General features: G+C 40.5%; 1 protein-coding gene across 3 annotated transcripts in view; it reads left to right on the plus strand.

The window, feature by feature from the left end:
* Nucleotides 1–16,639, plus strand: part of GAB1 (GRB2 associated binding protein 1) — an 89,515-nt gene extending 72,876 nt beyond the window's left edge. For 2 of the 3 annotated variants that reach the window (XM_035111610.2, XM_060278631.1), the window contains 5 exons: nucleotides 6,252–6,341; nucleotides 10,144–10,237; nucleotides 10,843–10,966; nucleotides 13,094–13,213; nucleotides 14,469–16,639. In XM_035111610.2, coding sequence (XP_034967501.1) covers nucleotides 6,252–6,341; nucleotides 10,144–10,237; nucleotides 10,843–10,966; nucleotides 13,094–13,213; nucleotides 14,469–14,627 — 587 coding nt within the window. In that variant the 3' untranslated portion in view covers nucleotides 14,628–16,639. The remainder of the gene's footprint in view (nucleotides 1–6,251; nucleotides 6,342–10,143; nucleotides 10,238–10,842; nucleotides 10,967–13,093; nucleotides 13,214–14,468) is intronic. The other variant, XM_035111612.2, reaches the window with a different exon arrangement.
* The last annotated feature ends 3,250 nt before the right edge of the window (nucleotides 16,640–19,889 follow it).

Here is a 19,889-nt window from a genome sequence, read left to right on the forward strand (position 1 = left end):
TACACATTCAGGCGATAATGGATATATAATAGCTGGGATTCTTACATTCCATACATAATACAGATGCTGCTGCTTTAAAATTAGCATTAAAAAACCTTAGCAGGTAGGCATATGTTAAGTATTAGCAGTTTTGCATTCTTTTTCATTCATGTAAAATCCATAATTCAGAATTACAAACAACATGGGGGCAGCTGACCGTCAGATTTTCTGTACTGTCTATTTAAATGTAGTGAGTTTCTATGCGCATATGCCTTTCTGAAGGGTCAAATACTTAGCTGTTTGCATTTGGCTCATGAATCTTCCTCTCCCAGTTAACAGCTGTTTCCATAAATGAGGAAGAGCCCTCTGGAAGGCTGTACCAGAGGCTACCTAACCTGGCAGCATTGGCCAGTGTAATGCATTGTGAATTAATGGCTGCATTCACACATCACACTACTTGAGCGTAATGTGGACCAGCAGGAATGTGTTGTAATCAGTGTCAGGCTTGCACCCTCTCACCTTTCTCCATGTGGCTGGAAGCGGCAGTGCAGAGGCTTCTGCTTTTGCTTAATCACATCCAGACCAACAAACTGTGATGAACATTAACTGTATGGCTAGTTTCTATTCACGCCATAATTGACTGAAATCGGGTTTTTTAAAACAAATCATATTTACTGGTTACAGCAACATTCAGCTAACATGGCAAACTGTGATTAAAGTAAAGGCCTAAGCAGAAGCTTCTAAACACCAACACCTGACCTGCATATTGAGGGAAATGATGGAGGCAAGTAAATGAGCCCAAGGCCCACTGTGGCTCATTCACAGGGGAAATGGCCATACGGAGGCAAGCAAGTTTTAATTTTTTTTAAAAAAACTAAAAGGCACCAAATGTTTAAGCATATATGTGTCAAAAATAAATGTCATTTCAAGAATGTTTTTTGACAGCACTGTGTATATTGAATTATGCATTTGGGGTAATTATGCTTTCTGTTGCTTAAACCTCGCAAAGCTTGCATGTGTTGGTGATGGTATGTTTGCAAGCAGCATTGCTAGCAAATTGGATTTCAGCTTGGGACAATCCCGGTTTCCTCTCAGCACTACTGGGTGGCATTCATCTAAAATCTATTAGTTAAAGGGAACAAAAACAAAAACAAACCATATTGAATTGTTTGGTAACAAAGAATGAAAAAGAACAGTGCTCGCAGTTAGAGGGATGGATGAGATCAAAGTTCTCAGAAAGATCTTGTTTGAAATGTGCATTTCCTTTCTGGCTCAGCATTGTTGCGGTCTATCCTGCTATCGGCCTTTTCCTTCAGTAGAGCTGTAATAGTGATCGTTGTTAAGCTGTAAGCCAATAGTACAGAAAACTATTTGATGGCAAAATGCAGGTTTAAAAAACCATGCTTAGAACTTCGGAATCGGAACTTAGAAATTGGAATACTGTACGTTTGTTAGTACATATGGATGAAGATGGCTCATCTAGACAGGCATTCTGTTCCCCATAGGGGCCAGTCAGATGCCTTTGGGGAAGTCTACAAGGTGGACATGAGTGCAGTACCAATTCTCCAACTCCTGTTCCTCAGCAACTGGTATTCAGAGGTATAGGGCCTCTGATGCTGGAGGTGGAAGAATGAGGTCTTCCCCCCACCCACCGAATTTGATACTTTTGCATTTATAAATTGAAGACATAGAGAAAATACAGTTGTTGCGTGCCGGCTTGGAAAAGATCTATAATTTCATATATAAGTATACATGCATATATGTCCCCCCCTTTATATAAGGCAAAACAGAAAATAAATTTCACTTTCAAGTTTGGTTCTTGGGTTTGTTCTGTGGCCCTGTCTTTGAAGCTGTGTTAAAACAATGATGTAACATTGCTTTTTTAGTTTATATACTGTACCTGTCTCTGTCAAGATAGTAACATAGCATTTCATATGCAGTGATACATTGTGAGCACTGCTAGGAAACTTTAAACTTGCTTAACTAATGACAGCTGTCTAGTATTCTGCCTTAGAGATATCTAGGTTGGATCTTTAAAGTGCCTCTTGCTTGGATATCAAGAGAAGCTTAATTAAGGAAGTTCATGGAAGGAAAGCTCCTTTCTCATTATTCTTTTTGCATCAACCTGCACCCCTGAAAGGCCTCTGTGGATGACTGAGAGAGAGAGAACATAGAACTTTCCTTCCATGACTTTCTTTAGGTCAACTTACCTTAGGGTCCAATACTATAGGTTAACTCCTGACTAAATTTTAATTTACCCTGTTTATAAATAACTTTTCCCTGTGGCTGGTAAAAGAGCATTTCTTTTTCTCTGTGTTAAATAATCTAACAGTAGGTAACTGAGTTGAAAGTCTCTTTGAAAAGGTTTTGTTTTGTTTTTATTTAAATTTTATATTCTGTTCTGTAGCCCTCAAGATGACTGAGAATTTTAGGTTACTGTAGTAGAGAAGACTAGAATAGATTGTAACCCACAAACTGTTTAAGCCAGATGTACATGGATATTAACATGGTTCAGTATGAGTAATGGACTCTTCCCCACTTGAATGATTTGGGACCTCAAGACAATACATGGGATATAAAGAAGAGCTAACAAAGTCTTCTACATTTCTTTTTAACTTTTATTTTATTTATGGTTGCATTTCAAATAACAATGATCTGCAAGGCTGTTCACAAGTAAATTAAAATGGCAATGCATAATCAAATCAACAATAAATGCATTAAAAGCTGTGGTTTGATACAGTGCAGCACAATAAGATACAGTAAGTACACTAAGACAAGCACAAGTTTGTGAATTTGTCTTCACCAAAAGGAAGTCATGTCTATTATTAACAGCTAAAATGGGATGTCCTCTGTAAACAAATGCTGCATCTTGGGGATTAGAAATTATTCCTGGATTTGGTTTTGTTTGGTTTTAAACTGCAGTAATCCACAGTTTTACAGATACCTATTTAAAGAAAATCGATTGGCGCAGTTACTTTCTTGCTCCAAAACAAGTTTTATTCGTAATTAGGAAGGAGAAAACTTAACCAGAAACCGATGTTCAGATGGCAAATATCGGCTTTGCTAAGGGTAGGGCAGCACATGAGTAAAAAAGGCCAGAGAGTAGCAAAGTGGCTGTGAGCTCCTCTCCTCTCCTCTCTATGAGCCCATACATTTGCATGGTCCCAGAAGGCCACAATTTGTCTTAGTGATGTTGTTTTTTACAGCACATTAATGTTAAAAATTGGGGGGGGGGGTCAGGAGTAGGATTAGGAGGCAGGTTTAGCTCCATAGCATTGGTATGTAGGAGAGTTCACTCTCCCCAGAGTTCATCCCCCCCATCTTTAGTGGCAGACACCCACTCATTTGGGGCAAAATTAAATTATTTGCACAGTCGCTCTGTTTCACCCTGACACTGGGAAGTGCAAGAACCACAAATAGTCATCCCACGGAGGCAGAATCAGTATCTGTGCACAGAACATGCAATATGCACTCACCAGGAGGTTTCTACCACCATCCATTGAGCATGTACACTGCACATCTAGTAGTAATGCATGTCTGATCATCACGTACTGTTTTCATGCATTTTTCTACGTGGAATTTTGTTTCATAAAGTGATTCTAAGCTTAGCATGCCAAGGAGATGGCCTGCAGTGAAGAAGATGAACATATGAGGTCCCATTGGCTGCTGCAGCTGGGGAACAGCTTCATTTGTATTTGAAGACTGATTTTGCTGGAAAGTAATCGTGGTCTTTTCCAATATAATGATCTACGTTTCCGAGCACAGTTCAAAGTGTTGGTGCTGACCTTTAAAGCCCTAAACAGCCTCGGTCCAGTATACCTAAAGGAGCGTCTCCACCCCCATCGTTCTGCCAGGACACTGAGGTCCAGTTCCGAGGGCCTTCTGGCGGTTCCCTCATTGCGAGAAGCCAAGTTGCAGGGAACCAGGCAAAGGGCCTTCTCAGTGGTGGCGCCTGCCCTGTAAACGCCCTCCCATCAGATGTCAAAAAGGAAAGCAGCTACCACATTTTTAGAAGACACCTGAAGGCAGCCCTGTTTAGGGAGGCTTTTAATGTTTAAGGAATTAGTATATTTTAATGTTTCTGTTGGAAGCCGCTCAGAGTGGCTGGGGAAACCCAGCCAGATGGGTAGGGTATAAATAATAAATTATTATTATTATTATTATTATTATTATTATTATTACTAATCATCTTTCTCGTACAGGACAGTGGAGACATCCACATGGTGGTAGTCCAGCAGGGCCGGCCCTACGGGCCGCCAGGGGGTGCCACACTGCTGAGTTCACGGCAGCTGCGCTGCGCCCACCAGACAGCCGCGCTGGGAAACGGGGGGGGGGACGCTGGAGCGATCTTTGCACCAGGGCGCCAGATATGCTTAAGACGGCCCTGTAGTCCAGCACATGATGGTAGTCCAGATCTACTTATTTGTTTATTTATAGCCCTTGCAAAAAGCCTACAATATAGAAATTAGACATAATCCAAGGGGAAGGAAGTCCATAGCCATGGGGCCACCACAGAGAAGGTCATCTCCCTTGTAGACACCCATCTTACTAACCTAGGAGACAGGCATGCTAGGGTAAGCCTCAAAAGCAGTTCTTAAAATGTGAGCAGGATGACATTGGTACACAGTCCAATAAACAGCATGGGCTCAAATCATTGTGGGTTTACAGGGTCAAAAAACTAAACTGATCCCAAAAGTGCATCAGTATCCAGTGCAACCCCATTGTAGCCAATGGGGTTAATCCGAAGCATGATTATTGCTCTTTGAAAACTTTCCCCACTACCTCAAATTACGGTATGCAGTCGAATTTCCTGGCTCGTGTTACAAATGCTGACCCTTTTTGCCCTGTATAGGACTCCCCAGCTGAGTTAGACTTATAGAATCATATAATTGTAGAGTTGGGAAGGACCCTGAGGATCATCTAGTCCAAAGCCCTGGCAGAAACATATTCTCCAAATTCATGTGTTCAGTAGGTACTGTGATACTTTCTCTCTCTCTCCCCCCCCCACTGCCCTCCACTATGTGTAGCAGCACATATTGACGTTATGTCCAGTATCAGGACTTGCATGCTGCCTGTAAAACCCAGGAAAAGATAGTCATGCCTCTAGGAGCATGCTTTTTTTTTTACCACCATGAAAACAATAAGATCTGGCAGCATTAATGAAGAGGCTAATAAAAAACAAATCAAAGAGCCTCTCTGGGTAATCTTGGGCCAATCACTATTTCTCCAGATTACCTACCTGGCATATTACCTACCTGGCAGGGTTCCTGTGAAGATAAAATGGGGAGACGACTATGTACTTTGTCTTGAGCTCACTGGAGGAAAGGTGCGATATAAATGTAATATTAAACAAACAGTAAAGTCATAACAAAAATTAAGAAAATGATCCTGGTAATTTCTGCTGAATACTTACCAACCCAGATGGCATGATGCAGACTAGGATATATGCTGATTATGTCACCAGAATTGGGGGGAAATACCAAATTCCTAGCCAGAGGGCTAAATGTTCTTAGAAATCAACCCAAGTCCTCCCCAAGTGCTTGTGAAAGAAGGTCATCAGTGGGACCCCCGATGAAAATTGCTTTATGGCATAAAGAGCAGTATTTAAGGCAACACAGAGAAGATATTTTCCTACAGGAATTAGCATGAACTTGGCCATTACAGATTGTGACCCACAATGACCCTTCACATACATTTTGGATGTGCATTTTTGGCCAGTTCTGGGCCAGCTGAAGTTTCCGAACCGTCTTTGAAGGCGGTGCCACGTAGAGTGCATTGCAGCAGTCTGGATGTGACCAGAGCATGGATTGCTGCTGTAAGGTCAGCTCCTCCAGATAGAGGTGCACTTGGCATACCAGCAGAAGGTGCTGAAAAGTGGTTCTGGCCACCGATGCCCCCTGCACTTTCTCAGTCAGCTCCAAATCTAGGATCACTTTCAAACTGTGTGCATGGCCTTTCAGGGGGTATGCCAACACCACCTGTGAACCTCCTTCCTATAATTAAGGAGACCCATCAGTTGATGGCATTCTACCATCTCTTCTTACATTGTCTCTTTCATGCATGTTTCCATCATGCATTCTGAATGCCGTGCTTATGCACTAGCATGTGCTTTTGCCACACTGCAGGACTCTTTCCTCCACCAGCTGCTTGCTTTCGCTTCTAAGCATCACCTTTCTGCAAGGGGCTTGGCAATTTGTTTATAGGGTTCCATTTTTCCAGTTATTCTTTTAAATAAAACTATATTAAGAGAGACTCTTCTTTTTACCAATTAGGTCAGAGCCCTAAAATTTTAAGACCTAAGCCACATGGTTTAGAGCGAACAGATTCCCAAACCATAGGTGAATTTACTACAAGAAGAAAGGGTATGTACTTCAGCACTGCATGGTATCTGGGGCTGTGTATGAAAATGTTTTCTAAAAGGGAAACTCTTATTTAAAAAAACATGGACGCTGCTACTCTTATCTCAATTTATTGGTCTGCTTATTTGTTAGCCACAATATTTCCTGCTTAAGAAAAGGCATTCTTGGCACACAGAAAATGGAATATGCTGTACATAAAAGCATATTTCCTTCAGTCAGCAATTAGCTCTGCCTGCTTAATGATTGTATAACTGTTTGTTTTCCAATATATTTCCAGCCTGCAGGTGATTTTAACTAACGTTTTCTAATGTGAAATACTTGAAGGTGCAGATAGTGTGGCTATTGGGATGCAGCTATTGGGATCTTTATAGGACTACTTTAGTATTACAATACTTTTTTAAAAAAACAACTTCATACAACAAGCACTGAAAATTTGAGACAGGCTAGTGTTTACTGCATTGCCCCATTGGAGAGGAAGGTTTTAAATAATGCTAGAAAAGTAGCATGTTATAATGGCCAAATCACCATTTAGCATATACCTTAGCTGTAGACATAGCTGGCAAGTTATCCCTTTTTTAAAGGGATTTTCCCTTATGCTGAATAGATCTCACTGTCATTTGGATGAAGCAGTTTTTCTGCTCCTAGTATGCATCTACTAATTTGTCAACTGTCGCTGCCATCAATCAGCGGACAAGTTGCTGCTCATATTGCTTTCAAAAAATATTGGTGCCTTTGGAGACTTTGCAGCTGTGTGGAGCTCCATTTGAGATAGGCAGTGTTCCTGCAGCCCCAGAATCTGGAATATGTGACAAAGAACAGTCCCTTTAGGTATATGCAGAATGTATTTTCCTCTCGCTACATAATCAGAATGCGAGGAAAAGGCTTTCACTGTAGACCATTACTTTATGACTAACTTAAGTCCTAACACCTTCTTAAAACTGAACCTTGTATCTATCTATCTAATGACAGCTGGAAGTATAATAGAAAGGAACATGAGCGTGCTGAGATATCTGAGGGAAACTTATTCAGAGATTGCTCATAGTCTTTCTCTCTGTCTGAGACAGATGTACTGTATATATCATAGCACTTAAATTTCCATGGACTTACTCCAAGATATGTTTGTGTAGGCACAATTTAAAATTCCTGTGAAGTTTATTTATGTCAAAATATAAAGTATACATTTGCATGTTTATACTTTCAAATGATTCAGAGGACTTGTTAAAAGTGCTTCACAGTAATGATGTTCCCCATCATCACACAAACACTTTAGAATCTGCCTGAGAGTTTTAAGACACTTTTAAATATGACCTGCTACTTCAGACTGCTCTGAAAACCAAGTGCCTTGAAGTAATGAAAGCTTGTGAATGGTGCAGTCCCCTACTCTGGGCATTTGCAAAACAGACCCCTGTTATCTAGTCTCATAAATACAGTGGAACCTCGGTTTATGAACACCTCGGTTTATGAATTTTCGGTTTATGAACACCGCGGACCCATCTGGAACGGATTAATTCATTTTCCATTACTTTCAATGGGAAAGTTCGCTTCAGTTTATGAACGCTTCAGTTTATGAACAGACTTCCGGAACCAATTACACCCATGCTTCAGTTTATGAACGCTTCAGTTTAAGTACTCCGCGGACCCATCTGGAATGGATTAATCCACTTTCCATTATTTTCAATGGGAAAGTTTGCTTCAGTTTATGAACGCTTCAGTTTAAGTACTCCGCGGACCGTCTGGAACAGATTAATCCACTTTCCATTACTTTCAATGGGAAAGTTCGCTTCAGTTTATGAATGCTTCAGTTTATGAACAGACTTCCGGAACCAATTGTGTTCATAAACCGAGGTACCACTGTATTGAAAAGTGCTTACGGCTGTACTGCTACATAAACTTACCTAGGAATAAGTCCCATTGAAGTCAGTGGTTCTTACTTATAATACAGTTGTACCTTGGAAGTCTAACAGAATTTGTTTTGGAAGTCCGTTCGACTTCCAAAATGTTCAGAAACCAAAGTGTGGCTTCTGATTGACTGCAGGAAGTTCCTGCAGCTAATCGGAAGCCGCAGAAGCCCCATTGGACGTTCGGCTTCCAAAAATAGTTCCAAACTGGAATAGTCACTTCTAGGTTTGCAGCATTCATGAGCCAAAACGTTCAAGAACCAAGCTGTTCAAAAACCAAGGTACAACTGTAATAATAATAGTTTTATTATTCATACCCGAGCCACTCTGGGTGGCTTACAGCATATCTAAAAATATAATAAAAACATCAGTCCTTAAAAACTTCCCTAAACATGGTGATGTACTTATGAGTACATACTTATTAGGTCTGTCAGAAACACCATATGCCGATAATTTACTGTATGTGACTGACCTAAGTGCTTAAAACTGTTCTTTAATCCTAAATAAACTAGCCTGCAGATACACTGCAATGAGTCCTAGGAAGGTGGGATCAATTTCTCTCTCTGTGTGTGTGTGGGGGGGGCGGTTATTGCAGGATAAGGCTGGGGGTATAGGGTGATGTGCAACTAACATGATCAGAGTACACACTGAAATAGATTTCAATGGGGCTCCTCTGAGTTTGACAGACATTGAATATTACTCATAGCTATTTATTTTGTAAAATAGCAGTTATGCAATTTTAATATGGACTGTTTTCAATTGCCAAGAAGTATTGCCCCCTCACCCAAACTAGCAGAGCCTTAAGATAGAGTTACATAATCATGCTACATCAAGACAATTTTTAAAAAATGCACCTGCAAGATATAACTCTGCTTGGTTATACACCCCAGTGACCCCACCCTTGAAGATCTCAGGCCGTGAAACAGTGTGTGAATTTGAAAAGTAAATAAATATGCAGAAAGGTGGTGTTTGCATTGACATTTCATTCTAAACCATGGCTGCCTTAGCCCTATATGCATAACCAGGAAGGAGCTTGTACATAAATCTCAGGCTTGTACATTCCCCATCTCTTCCTGCATGGTTGGGTGAAGGACTTTGGCAGCATTTAGAATCCTGGCTTGTGGAATCTTATGAAACATAGATCATGGTTTGAAACAACTTCTAGTGTGTTTCAAAACAAGATGTTTTGAAGTTGAGTTGTTTTGAAACTGACAAAAGTTTTAAATGGTTTAAAATAAACCACCAAATAAATAAGCGTTTATTTTAAACCATGATCTCTGGATCATAAGTCTGGATTCATGGAAAGTAAAACTAAATTCTATTGAACTTCTCCTGGTACACAAGAGTGGAAGGGGAAGCATTCAAGGCTCAAAGCTACTTTTCCTATTAATGTGCATTAATGAAACCTATTAAATTCTGCATGTGTAAGAGAAGACAAACGGACCTGAAGAGCAAAGGTGCAAAGAAAAGCCCTTTTCTTCCTAGTTTCTGTAGCAAAGCAGTTTGTGTACAAAACAACAACCATGCTGTTTATGTGAGAGTTTGACTCAGTTTAGATTGTTAATGACTCGCTGTGGTCACAAGAGCCTAAAAAGGTGAAATTTGGAGCCACTTCATAGAGTAGATTCATACATTAACAATTCTAAATGTAGTAATTGTTAGCTGTTACACCATTCAATTAGCAGTAGCCATTAGTTAGTGTTTGATAGTAAACTGAAAGTATATACAGTATATAAAACTCAAGTATTTGAAGAAGCTCTCTAATTTTAACACATTCCTATTCCGAATTATTTCCTCACCGACCTTAAAATAATGGGCATTGCAATAATATTGTAAGAATTCCTTTTGAGGAACTGTAGTTCTTTCCTAGTACATTATTTTAAAAACTTGTTTGCTTCTTTATGTAGTAAAACCAGCACCACTAGAAATAAAACCTCTCCCTGAATGGGAAGAATTGCCAGCTCCAGTTAGATCTCCGATCACCAGAAGTTTTACACGAGAGTAAGTCTTCTCACCCTTTTAAGAAATTAAAAATTTGCTTTTGTGGATGTGTGTGTATTATACAAGTAAACCTTTGGTGTGAAAATAAGCATTTCACCCCAGTTCTATGCATGCTTACTTATAAACAAGTTCTCACAGTGTTGAGATTGTGTGTTTTGGGTTCGTGTGTTTTTGCAGTGTAAGACTACACATGTTCATTCAGAATTACTTCTTAACATGTTCAATGCATCATATGCCCTAGTGCAGCGATGGAGAACCTACTTTCCTACCCAGGTCCACATTTTCTTGGTGTCTTGGCATCTTGTCTCACAACGTGAGACACACAAATATATGCCGCATTGTCAGAAATGGGATTTTTAAATTACATTTTGATACTGCTGTAATGATTATCACCTCTCAATCTGTTCCTCTGTTTGGTTATTACTGAGGTTTTCATTGTATTTTATGTAAGCTTCATTGAACTTTTATTTCTTTAAAAAAAAGGTGTGGTGGGGAAGTATAAATATTATAGATAAACATTTTAAACAAATATAATAATACAGCTGCAAAGCATACATAAGATGGTTCCAGTTTCACTTTTTAAAACCAGTGTCTCTTTATTTTAGTTCCTCCAGGTTTCCTTTGTCTCCCCGACCAGATTCAGTCCATAGCACAACTTCCAGCAGTGATTCACATGACAGTGAAGAGAATTATGTACCCATGAATCCAAATCAGTCCAGTGATGATCCAGTATGTAGTTTTCATTTTAAGTACTCTGTGCAGCTCTTTCTAAAATGATGTCACGGACCTCATCTGCACTATACATTTGAAGTGGTATCATACCACTCATCGCAACTTTTTTTTTGGGGGGGGTGGTGGAGGCACTATATTACATGCTCTGATAACTTCCAGATTGGATTATTCTAATGTACTCTACATTGGGCTGCCCTTGAAGATGACTCAGAAACTTCCAATTGGTCCAAAAGTGGCCAGATTGCTGGCTTGGGTCCTTCTCAGATCTCATATATCCCATGTTTTAAAACAGTGGCTTTGTTTGCTGGTTCATTTCTGGGTCCAATTTAAGGTGCTCATGTTAGTGTTTAAAGCCCTAAATGATGCAGGGCCCAAATGCCTGAAAGACCCTCTCCTCCCCTACATACCATCTTGGGAGGTAAGATCTGCAGAGGGTGTCCTCTTGGTTGTTCCACTGCCCTCAGAAGCTCAGGGTAGGGGGTGGCCCAGGAGAGGACATTCTCTGTGGCAGTCCCTAAGTTGTGGAACTCCCTTTCCAAAGAAGTGTGTCTGGGACCTTCCTTATACAGTGGTACTTTGGGTTACAGGCGCTTCAAGTTACAGACTCCACTAACCCAGAAATTGTCAGTGTTTTGAAAAAATATGCCAAAGCTTCTGACCTGCTTTGCCTGGCACAAAAGACTCCACGAAGAGTGTCCTTGCAGAGTATATTCTGCTTTTATACTTAAAAGTCTTTAACTGCAGAACGACTAACTATACAGACATCAACACCACCAGCTTTCTCTAACCAACCAAACAACCAACCAACCAAGTAACTAACACCACTTACATATATACAGGTACAATACAATTAGGTGAAAGGTTGCATGAGTCACAGCAGGCCCAGGCCGCTGACTCAGCTTCCCCAGCATTAAAGAAACAGCGGCCAATTTTTAGCCGTGACAGAAATAGTACCTCAGGTTAAGAACTTTGCTTCAGGATGAGAACAGAAATCGTGCTCCAGTGGCGCGGCGGCAGCAGGAGACCCCATTAGCTAAAGTGGTGCTTCAGGTTAAGAACAGTTTCAGGTTAAGAACGGACCTCCGGAACAAATTACGTCATAGATAGATAGATGATAGATATAAAGGTAAAGGGTAAAGGGACCCCTGACCATTAGGTCCAGTCGTGACCGACTCTGGGGTTGCGGCGCTCATCTCGCGTTATTGGCCGAGGGAGCCGGCGTACAGCTTCCAGGTCATGTGGCCAGCATGACAAAGCTGCTTCTGGCGAACCAGAGCAGCACATGGAAACTCCGTTTACCTTCCCGCTGTAGTGGTACCTATTTATCTACTTGCACTTTGACGTGCTTTCAAACTGCTAGGTTGGCAGGAGCTGGGACCGACCAACAGGAGCTCACCCTGTCACTGGGTCCCTTAGACGATAGATATGGACCCTCCTTATTTCTGTAATTATTAGTTGTTTTAAACTGTTTTAAATATTGTGTAATATTACATTAATATTAGTGTTGTATTTTGATTGTTGTAACCTGCCCTGGGACCTTTGAGTAAAGGGGCAGGGGTAATAAATTGTAGTAGTACAGTGGTACCTCTGGTTAAGAACTTAATTTGTTCCGGAGGTCCGTTCTTAACCTAAAACTGTTCTTAACCTGAAGCACCACTTTAGCTAATGGGGCCTCCTGCTGCCGCTGCGCCACTGGAGCACGATTTCTGTTCTCATCCTGAAGCAAAGTTCTTAACCTGAGGTACTATTTCTGGGTTAGCAGAGTTTGTAACCTGAAGCGTTTGTAACCCGAGGTACCACTGTAGTAATAACTCTCTACACCCTTAGCAAACTACAGATCCCATAACTTTTTGAGATGAATCCATGACCTTCTGAGGTATGATACCTCTTTAAAATATATAGCACAGCTTGAGCTTTATTAGTATGGGACACAGGTAGTTAAACGGTTCAAGAATGACATTTTTGTTACCTCATTTTCAGATTCGCTTATATTCAGGGCTATGTTACAAGGCATGTTGCAAAATGCGATGTGACTAGTCAGTTTCTCACATGTCGTGCAGTGAGCACGACATTCCATTAAAGTTGTCACTGTTGCTGACTTAAACATTTTAATTATAATTTCAGGCTCTGTTTGGGAGCAGCAGTCTCGATGGGGGAAGCAGTCCCATGGTAAAACCTAAAGATAAGCAAGTGGAATATTTAGATCTGGATTTAGATTCTGGAAAATCTACCCCACCTCGCAAGGTAAACAAAACTGAGTGGTTTATTAGTGACAATATAGGTGCCTTTCTGGAGCTAACAAGACATGTTGCTAGAGATTCCCTGGCATACTGGCAGAAATATTTCACTAGTATAGATTTTCTTCCAGCATTGTCAGACTGTCAGAACAGGGTGAAATGAGGCTCATGGAGTGTGGTTGTGCATAACACAACATAATACAGCCCTTGCCATGCCTGCAGAATTGGCAGAACTACAACGAATCAGTGAAATGGGCTACTATAGTTCATTACCTCCCATAATAGTCAATGGGAATGAAAAACTGTGCTGGGCAATGAATCTGGCAGTCATTGTGTCAGGGGATTTTATTTCTCCATCAAGATACAGGTATGTTTTTGTTTATTAAATTGTCCCAGGACAACTACTTATTTTTTAGGAGAAAATGCTGTATTTCATATTTGCTTTTTCATTCCTCATTACCACATCACAATTAATATAGCTTTAAGAACTAAATGACTTTTATCATCAGCCTCACTAATTAAAATTGGCTTCTGCCTATTAATACTAAACCAGCTTCATCTACCAGTTAAAACTTGCCACCAATAAACTAGCACAGGTTTCCCCAAATTTAGGTCTCAAGCTGTTTTTGGACTGCCGTTCTCATCATCCCTGACCACTGGTCCTGCTAGCTAGGGATGATGGGAGTTGTAGTCCAAAAACAGCTGGAGACTCAATTTTGGGAAACCCTGAGACTCAGTTTTGGGAAACCCTATGGAAAACCATGGAATCTTTAATGTCACCTGCCATTATATGGTTACACTTAGGATTTTCTTGCAGCCAATTTTCTACATACTGTACCATGTTTTGAGGGTAGGTGAGGTGTATAGGTGTTGTTTTAATAAAAATGGTACAGTGCAAATAATTATATTCACTGATACATTTGGAGGGACCTGGGTTTCATTGAGTTGCCCATTGGACACTCTCATTTGAAGAAGTGGGGGAAGTAAATATGTGCAGATTCTTCCTTTCCCCTGCAGCCCCCTGAAAAGCTGTTCTCAAGAGCTGGGGTCTCCCTGGAACAGTGTAGTTGATGGTTTGAAGATTTGCCAGGGCAGTGGGGTGGATTGGCCAAAACTGCCCCCTCCTTCCCTTGCTGGGAGACCCTGCTGAATCTTAGTCCCCTCTGCAAAGAAGTCTTATGAAAAGGATGCTCTGAAGCCAACCCATAGACTTGTATTAGCTTATCTTGTTCTTACCCTTTTCTTCTTCATTTTGTCTCCAGAAAAAGAGCAGCGGTTCAGGCAGCAGTGTGGCGGATGAAAGAGTGGATTATGTTGTAGTTGACCAGCAGAAAACACTAGCGCTGAAGAGTACGCGGGAAGCTTGGACAGACGGGAGGCAATCCACAGAATCTGAAACGCCAGTTAAAAGTGTAAAATGAAAAAAAAAACCCTCTTGTCATCCTCCTCAAATTTATAAAAAGGGCTGCAGTTATGCCATTAACTGATGGAAGAGTACTGGACAATTCTTGAATGATTCCCCCACCCCCCCACCCCAGTTATATGAAAATCAATGAGAAAATACCATGAGATAAAACAGTAACCTGTGGCATCTGGGTAAATCATACAATGTAAAATAATGTGTAAAATAGTATTGCTTAGGTCCCAGAGAAGTTTTGACCTGAAGTTAACACATTTGTAGTATTACAATGTCTTATGCACTTTGCCCCCCGTTAAAATGTTGGTTCAGCTTTCCCCGGCTAATGTACTTCTAACACCTATTTCTTCCAACGCTACTATATTTTATAGCATTCTAGAAAGTAAGCTACTTATGATATAGAAATCAAGGTCTGAAGTGCATTTTAACAGCTCAAAAATGAATTACAGTGGTACCTCAGTTTAAGGACGCAATTGGTTCCAGGAAGCCATTCGCTCCTCGAACTGTACTTAAACGGAGTGCCTCTTCTGCGCGTGTGCGAAGCGCCGATAGAGCGCTTCTGCGTATGCGCGTGCCGTGCAGATCGCTTCTGTGCATGCGTGCGCTGCGGAACCCGGAAGTAAACACTTCTGGGTCCGCGGAGTACTTTAACTGAAAGTACTCAAACCACAGCGGACTTAAACCGAGGTATGACTGTAATAAGAAATAGTTCCACAATTTTAATCTACTTGAAATGTCAAGAGATGATTTGTTAAATACCTATGTTTTATATTTAATACATGCGAAGTATATTTGGAAGTCTACAGGTTACCTTCCTAACAGACATGGCTGTGACTTAATAGTCATTATTGGTTTTAGGATATACCCTTCTGTCTTATGCAATATCACACCAATACTGGAGCTCCTATTGTAGTTTAATTTGTGACAGTGTTCATTGTTCAGTGAGCAAGGATTCTGCAGGGAGGGATCTTTCGAACTGAAGAATTAAACTTCACATAGTCCTGCAAATCACTGATGGGGTGCAGTAACGAGTAACTTTACACTTCATTTGCAAACCATTACTTTACATTATTTTCAGAAGGTAGGATCTCTTGAGATCAGGTACGTACATAGCACTGTGGTGCTAACACACTTATCAGGTTTAAACAACAAGTTTTAAGTTTTCTACTTCTACCAAGCCTTAATATTGGTTGTCAGTATGAAAATTAAAGAGACAGTTTGACATTCACTGTTTGTAGTACTAGAAAATACTGTGATTTTTATTTTTTAAAGTAGAATTCAGATGGAAATACTATGAGCGTTATTCACCGTATTCACTGTAGACCTGTTGAAATCAATGGACTTAATGTCCAGTGAGCTCAGTGGTTCAACTCTGACTTGGTAGGATGTCATCCTAGGTCTTGACACCATAGTGCTCTTTTAATGATCCTTATTATGCCTAGTTTCCTGCTTGGCCTTATATTTAAATTCCTATGCAATTGATATCTCTTAACATTTTGTGTTGTTGTTTTTAAAAAAGGTGGTATGTTGAAGTGATCTCATTCCCTCTCTCCTTTTTTTATAAAGTTCTTTCCCCAGGTACAGAGTCCATATTGAGTACTTTGTTCTATTAATTTTCTACCCCTCCTTCAAATAGCAGCCTCCCCTAAATTAGAAACCAAATTTAGTTGCAAGGAAGAAAATGTACACCTTAATCAATCCATTAATCTTGTTATAATGGCAAATTACTAATTCATTCTCACACGGATGCATTAAAATAAATTCTTCTCCATACCTCTTGAGTTACAAATGAACATAGAAATGCATTAGTATCGTTTTAATGAATGCTGGCCTTAATACTGTGCCTAATTTCCTGTTGTCATCCCCTCAATAGTATGTAAATTGCCTTTATTCCTAACATGGTTTCTTTTTAAATTAGAAATATTTTGATGTTTTCAATATTTTTTTTGTAAAATAAAAACTAAACACGTTTCATTCTGAGATGAATTTTAAATAAATTCAAGTTGTTCTGGTTAACATGTGTGCAGTTGTCTGAAACTCACAAAACAGCAATGTATTTACAAAGCTCTTGAGTTGCCAATTTCTGGTGCCATTTGAATGTGGATTATTAACCCAGCCTAGAAGTTGTGAACCATCTCAAAAAGATGATAGCAGCCATGGCAGCATTGTATCCAGTCTTGTCCTGCTAGCATTATTTTATGTTTGAACACTATCTACTTTGTCCCTGTTTTCTCAGCAATCTTTACAGCTTTAAATAGACAAGCCCATTCATCACTTGGATAGGCCACCCCACCACCTCGTTTTCTTACTGATTAGGTGGGTATGAGATAACCAAGGGGGAGAAGAAAAGATTGAATTGACGAATTGCTGCCAGGGGAAGCACTTTTTTAAAACAAGGCCTGCCCATACCTTGGCTTAATGTGGATTGTGAAGCCTTTATGTCTCCTTGAATCCACCCCCCCCATTCCACCCCTACGCCCCCATCCATGCAGTGTTCTCCGACTACTGCCATCCCACACTTTATCCTTCCAAAATCTGAGGATTCCCTATGCAGTTAATGTAGCTCTCCTATTCAGATTTTCAAAGTGTAGGGCTTCACAGTCCACATCAAATTGAGGTATGGGCAGGCCCTTGGTTAGGTAAATGCAATGAGAGTTCTTTTTAATAATCAGAATTTTTGAACAAGAACTTAAAAGGTAAAGGGACCCCTGACCATTAGGTCCAGTCGTAACCGACTCTGGGGTTGCGGCGCTCATCTCGCATTATTGGCCGAGGGAGCCAGCGTACAGTTTCCAGGTCATGTGGCCAGCATGACAAAGCCACTTCTGGCAAACCAGAGTAGCACACGGAAACGCCGTTTACCTTCCCGCTGTAGCAGTACCTATTTATCTACTTGCACTTTGAGGTGCTTTCGAACTGCTAGGTTGGCAGGAACTGGGACCGAGCAATGGGAGCTCACCCCGTCGCAGGGATTCAAACCGCCGACCTTCTGATCAGCAAGCCCTAGGCTCTGTGGTTTAACCCACAGTGCCACCTGCATTATGTATAAACAGTGGTGTCCAAACTTTTTTTCAAAGAGGGCCAGATTTGATGAAGTGAAGGGCCGTGAGGGTCGACCAATGGGCCAATCAAAGTTGTTAACCGTTTTTAGGGTTGAAGTTGTTGAGCTTTTTTGGGATTTTATTCCAGGAAATAAACTGCCAAATGCAGGCCAGATTAGGCCCCCGAAACGGACTTTGGACATGCCTGAAAGGCACCACCTGTCTAAGCTTTTCCAAGCATTTTTCTTTTAGCTGGGCCAATCTGGATTCTACACAACCATGTAGATTTTTTGTAGGAGCAGAAAGCATTTCTTCCCATGCATAGCAATTTCTACCATTGTGTCTCTCCTTACCAGCTGTATCCCAGTGTCACATTCCAGAGAGTTCCAAGCGGTTCCCCCAAGCTCAAGAAGGGAACACGTTGCAGTGGAATACAGCAGCCAGGAAAGCCCCATAATGGGCCTCATTGGGGTTATAGATCTATGGTCCTACCTAAGTGGAACTTTTTATTTTTATTTTTGCTGATGGGCCTGGAGTACAGAGTGCCTTACATTCCCAGTAATAGCAATTCTTTCGAACGATGACAGTGACATAAATTATGAATTAAATTAGTACTTCCTCAACTACACCCACACACAATATTTCATTTGAGGGTTCGTGGAGACCCAATTCCCTTTTATATTGTCAGTATAAACACAAGATTTATAATTGGAAGAGGACCTTTGTGTACATACTGTATTTTTCCGTCTATAAGACACCCCCATGTTTAAAACACCCTATTTGGGGGGACTCAGGTTTAAGAAAATGGGGAGATGTATCTGTGCATAAGACGCCTCCTAATATTTGACATTATTTTTTAGGGGGGGAAACCTAGTCTTATACACAGAAAAATATGGTAATTTGGATTGCATGCAAAGGAGAATACATAGCTTAGCTCTTACTGTGATTTGTGTTGCTGATACTATATATTCCAACCTTACGTTCAGAAGGCAACTGGGACACATACTAAAATTCCACAAGACTTAATTCAACATGCATATCAGTTGAAAAGAATTAACTCTCACTGGCATTAACATGAAACTATATATATTTGTGTGAATCTGCTCACCTTTCCTGCATACTCAGAACCTATAATGCATGTAACACTAAACCAAGCAATGGGTTAGCATGGTAGCAGCAGGACAGAGAAGCAGCAAAGTGGCTATGATTTTATCCCTGGGGACCTGCACACTTGTTTGCGCTAAGCCACACCACTACTACCCGTTGTGTACAGTAGTGTGTTCTAGTTGGCATTTATCAAGCTGTCTTATAAGGAGGTAGCAAAACAGAAATAGTAATTAAACAAGATTATATACTTCATTGAGCCAACCAGTTGTTTACAACTTTAACAATGAAACTGAATATGTTACATGGCTAGTCTGGTGGCTGCTCTCAAAATGGAGAAAATGCGTAGCAGATTATGTAAAGCTAAGAACATAGATCAAAACGAATTATATTTGCAAATACTACACATTTGGATCTACGACATTGTTGTTGAAATATGAGATCCTAGTAATTTCTCTTGGGAAGACCTAATGGTCTACTATTTAGTTCTTATTTCAGTCGGTCCCCAAATAGACGTTCCAAATACATCCACAAAACCATAATTGGTGATGAGCTCCCTCTTGTGTACTGCAGTGGAAGGAGGCCTCCCCTCCAACATCCCTGTAGATCAGAGCTTTCCACACTTCATGTTCGTGACACACATGACGCAGTGTACACACTCCATTTGAATGGGAATGCCCATCAACTTTGTGGGGGCCCAATCCCCTCAAATATTTTATTGTGGGGGCCAAAGCCCCCGCGGCCCCTGGGAGTTGGCTCCCATGTTCACCAGTATCTCCACTCCTTTGTGGATCATCCATTCGTGAAATGGATAAATATCAGCAATTTAGCCAATGAAGCATAATGTATAGGTTATGAGATCTTCCAAGAGGGTTCAGCCCATCACAAAAGTTAGGCTTCATGCTTCCTTGAAGGTTAACTGGCTAGTATGCTTTTAGGTACAAAAACTTGCAAGGCCCTTGATTAACCAAGCATCTTGAAAATTTCTGAACCTGAAAGAATGTTAACAGGTGTGCAAATATCCCTTCCCTAACTAGAATAATAATAATAATAATAATAATAATAATAATAATAATAATAATAATAAGCCACTCTGGGCAGCTTCCAACAGAATATCAAAA

The sequence above is a fragment of the Zootoca vivipara genome, chromosome 9 (genome assembly GCF_963506605.1).
Source record: "Zootoca vivipara chromosome 9, rZooViv1.1, whole genome shotgun sequence".
Taxonomy (NCBI): domain Eukaryota; kingdom Metazoa; phylum Chordata; class Lepidosauria; order Squamata; family Lacertidae; genus Zootoca; species Zootoca vivipara.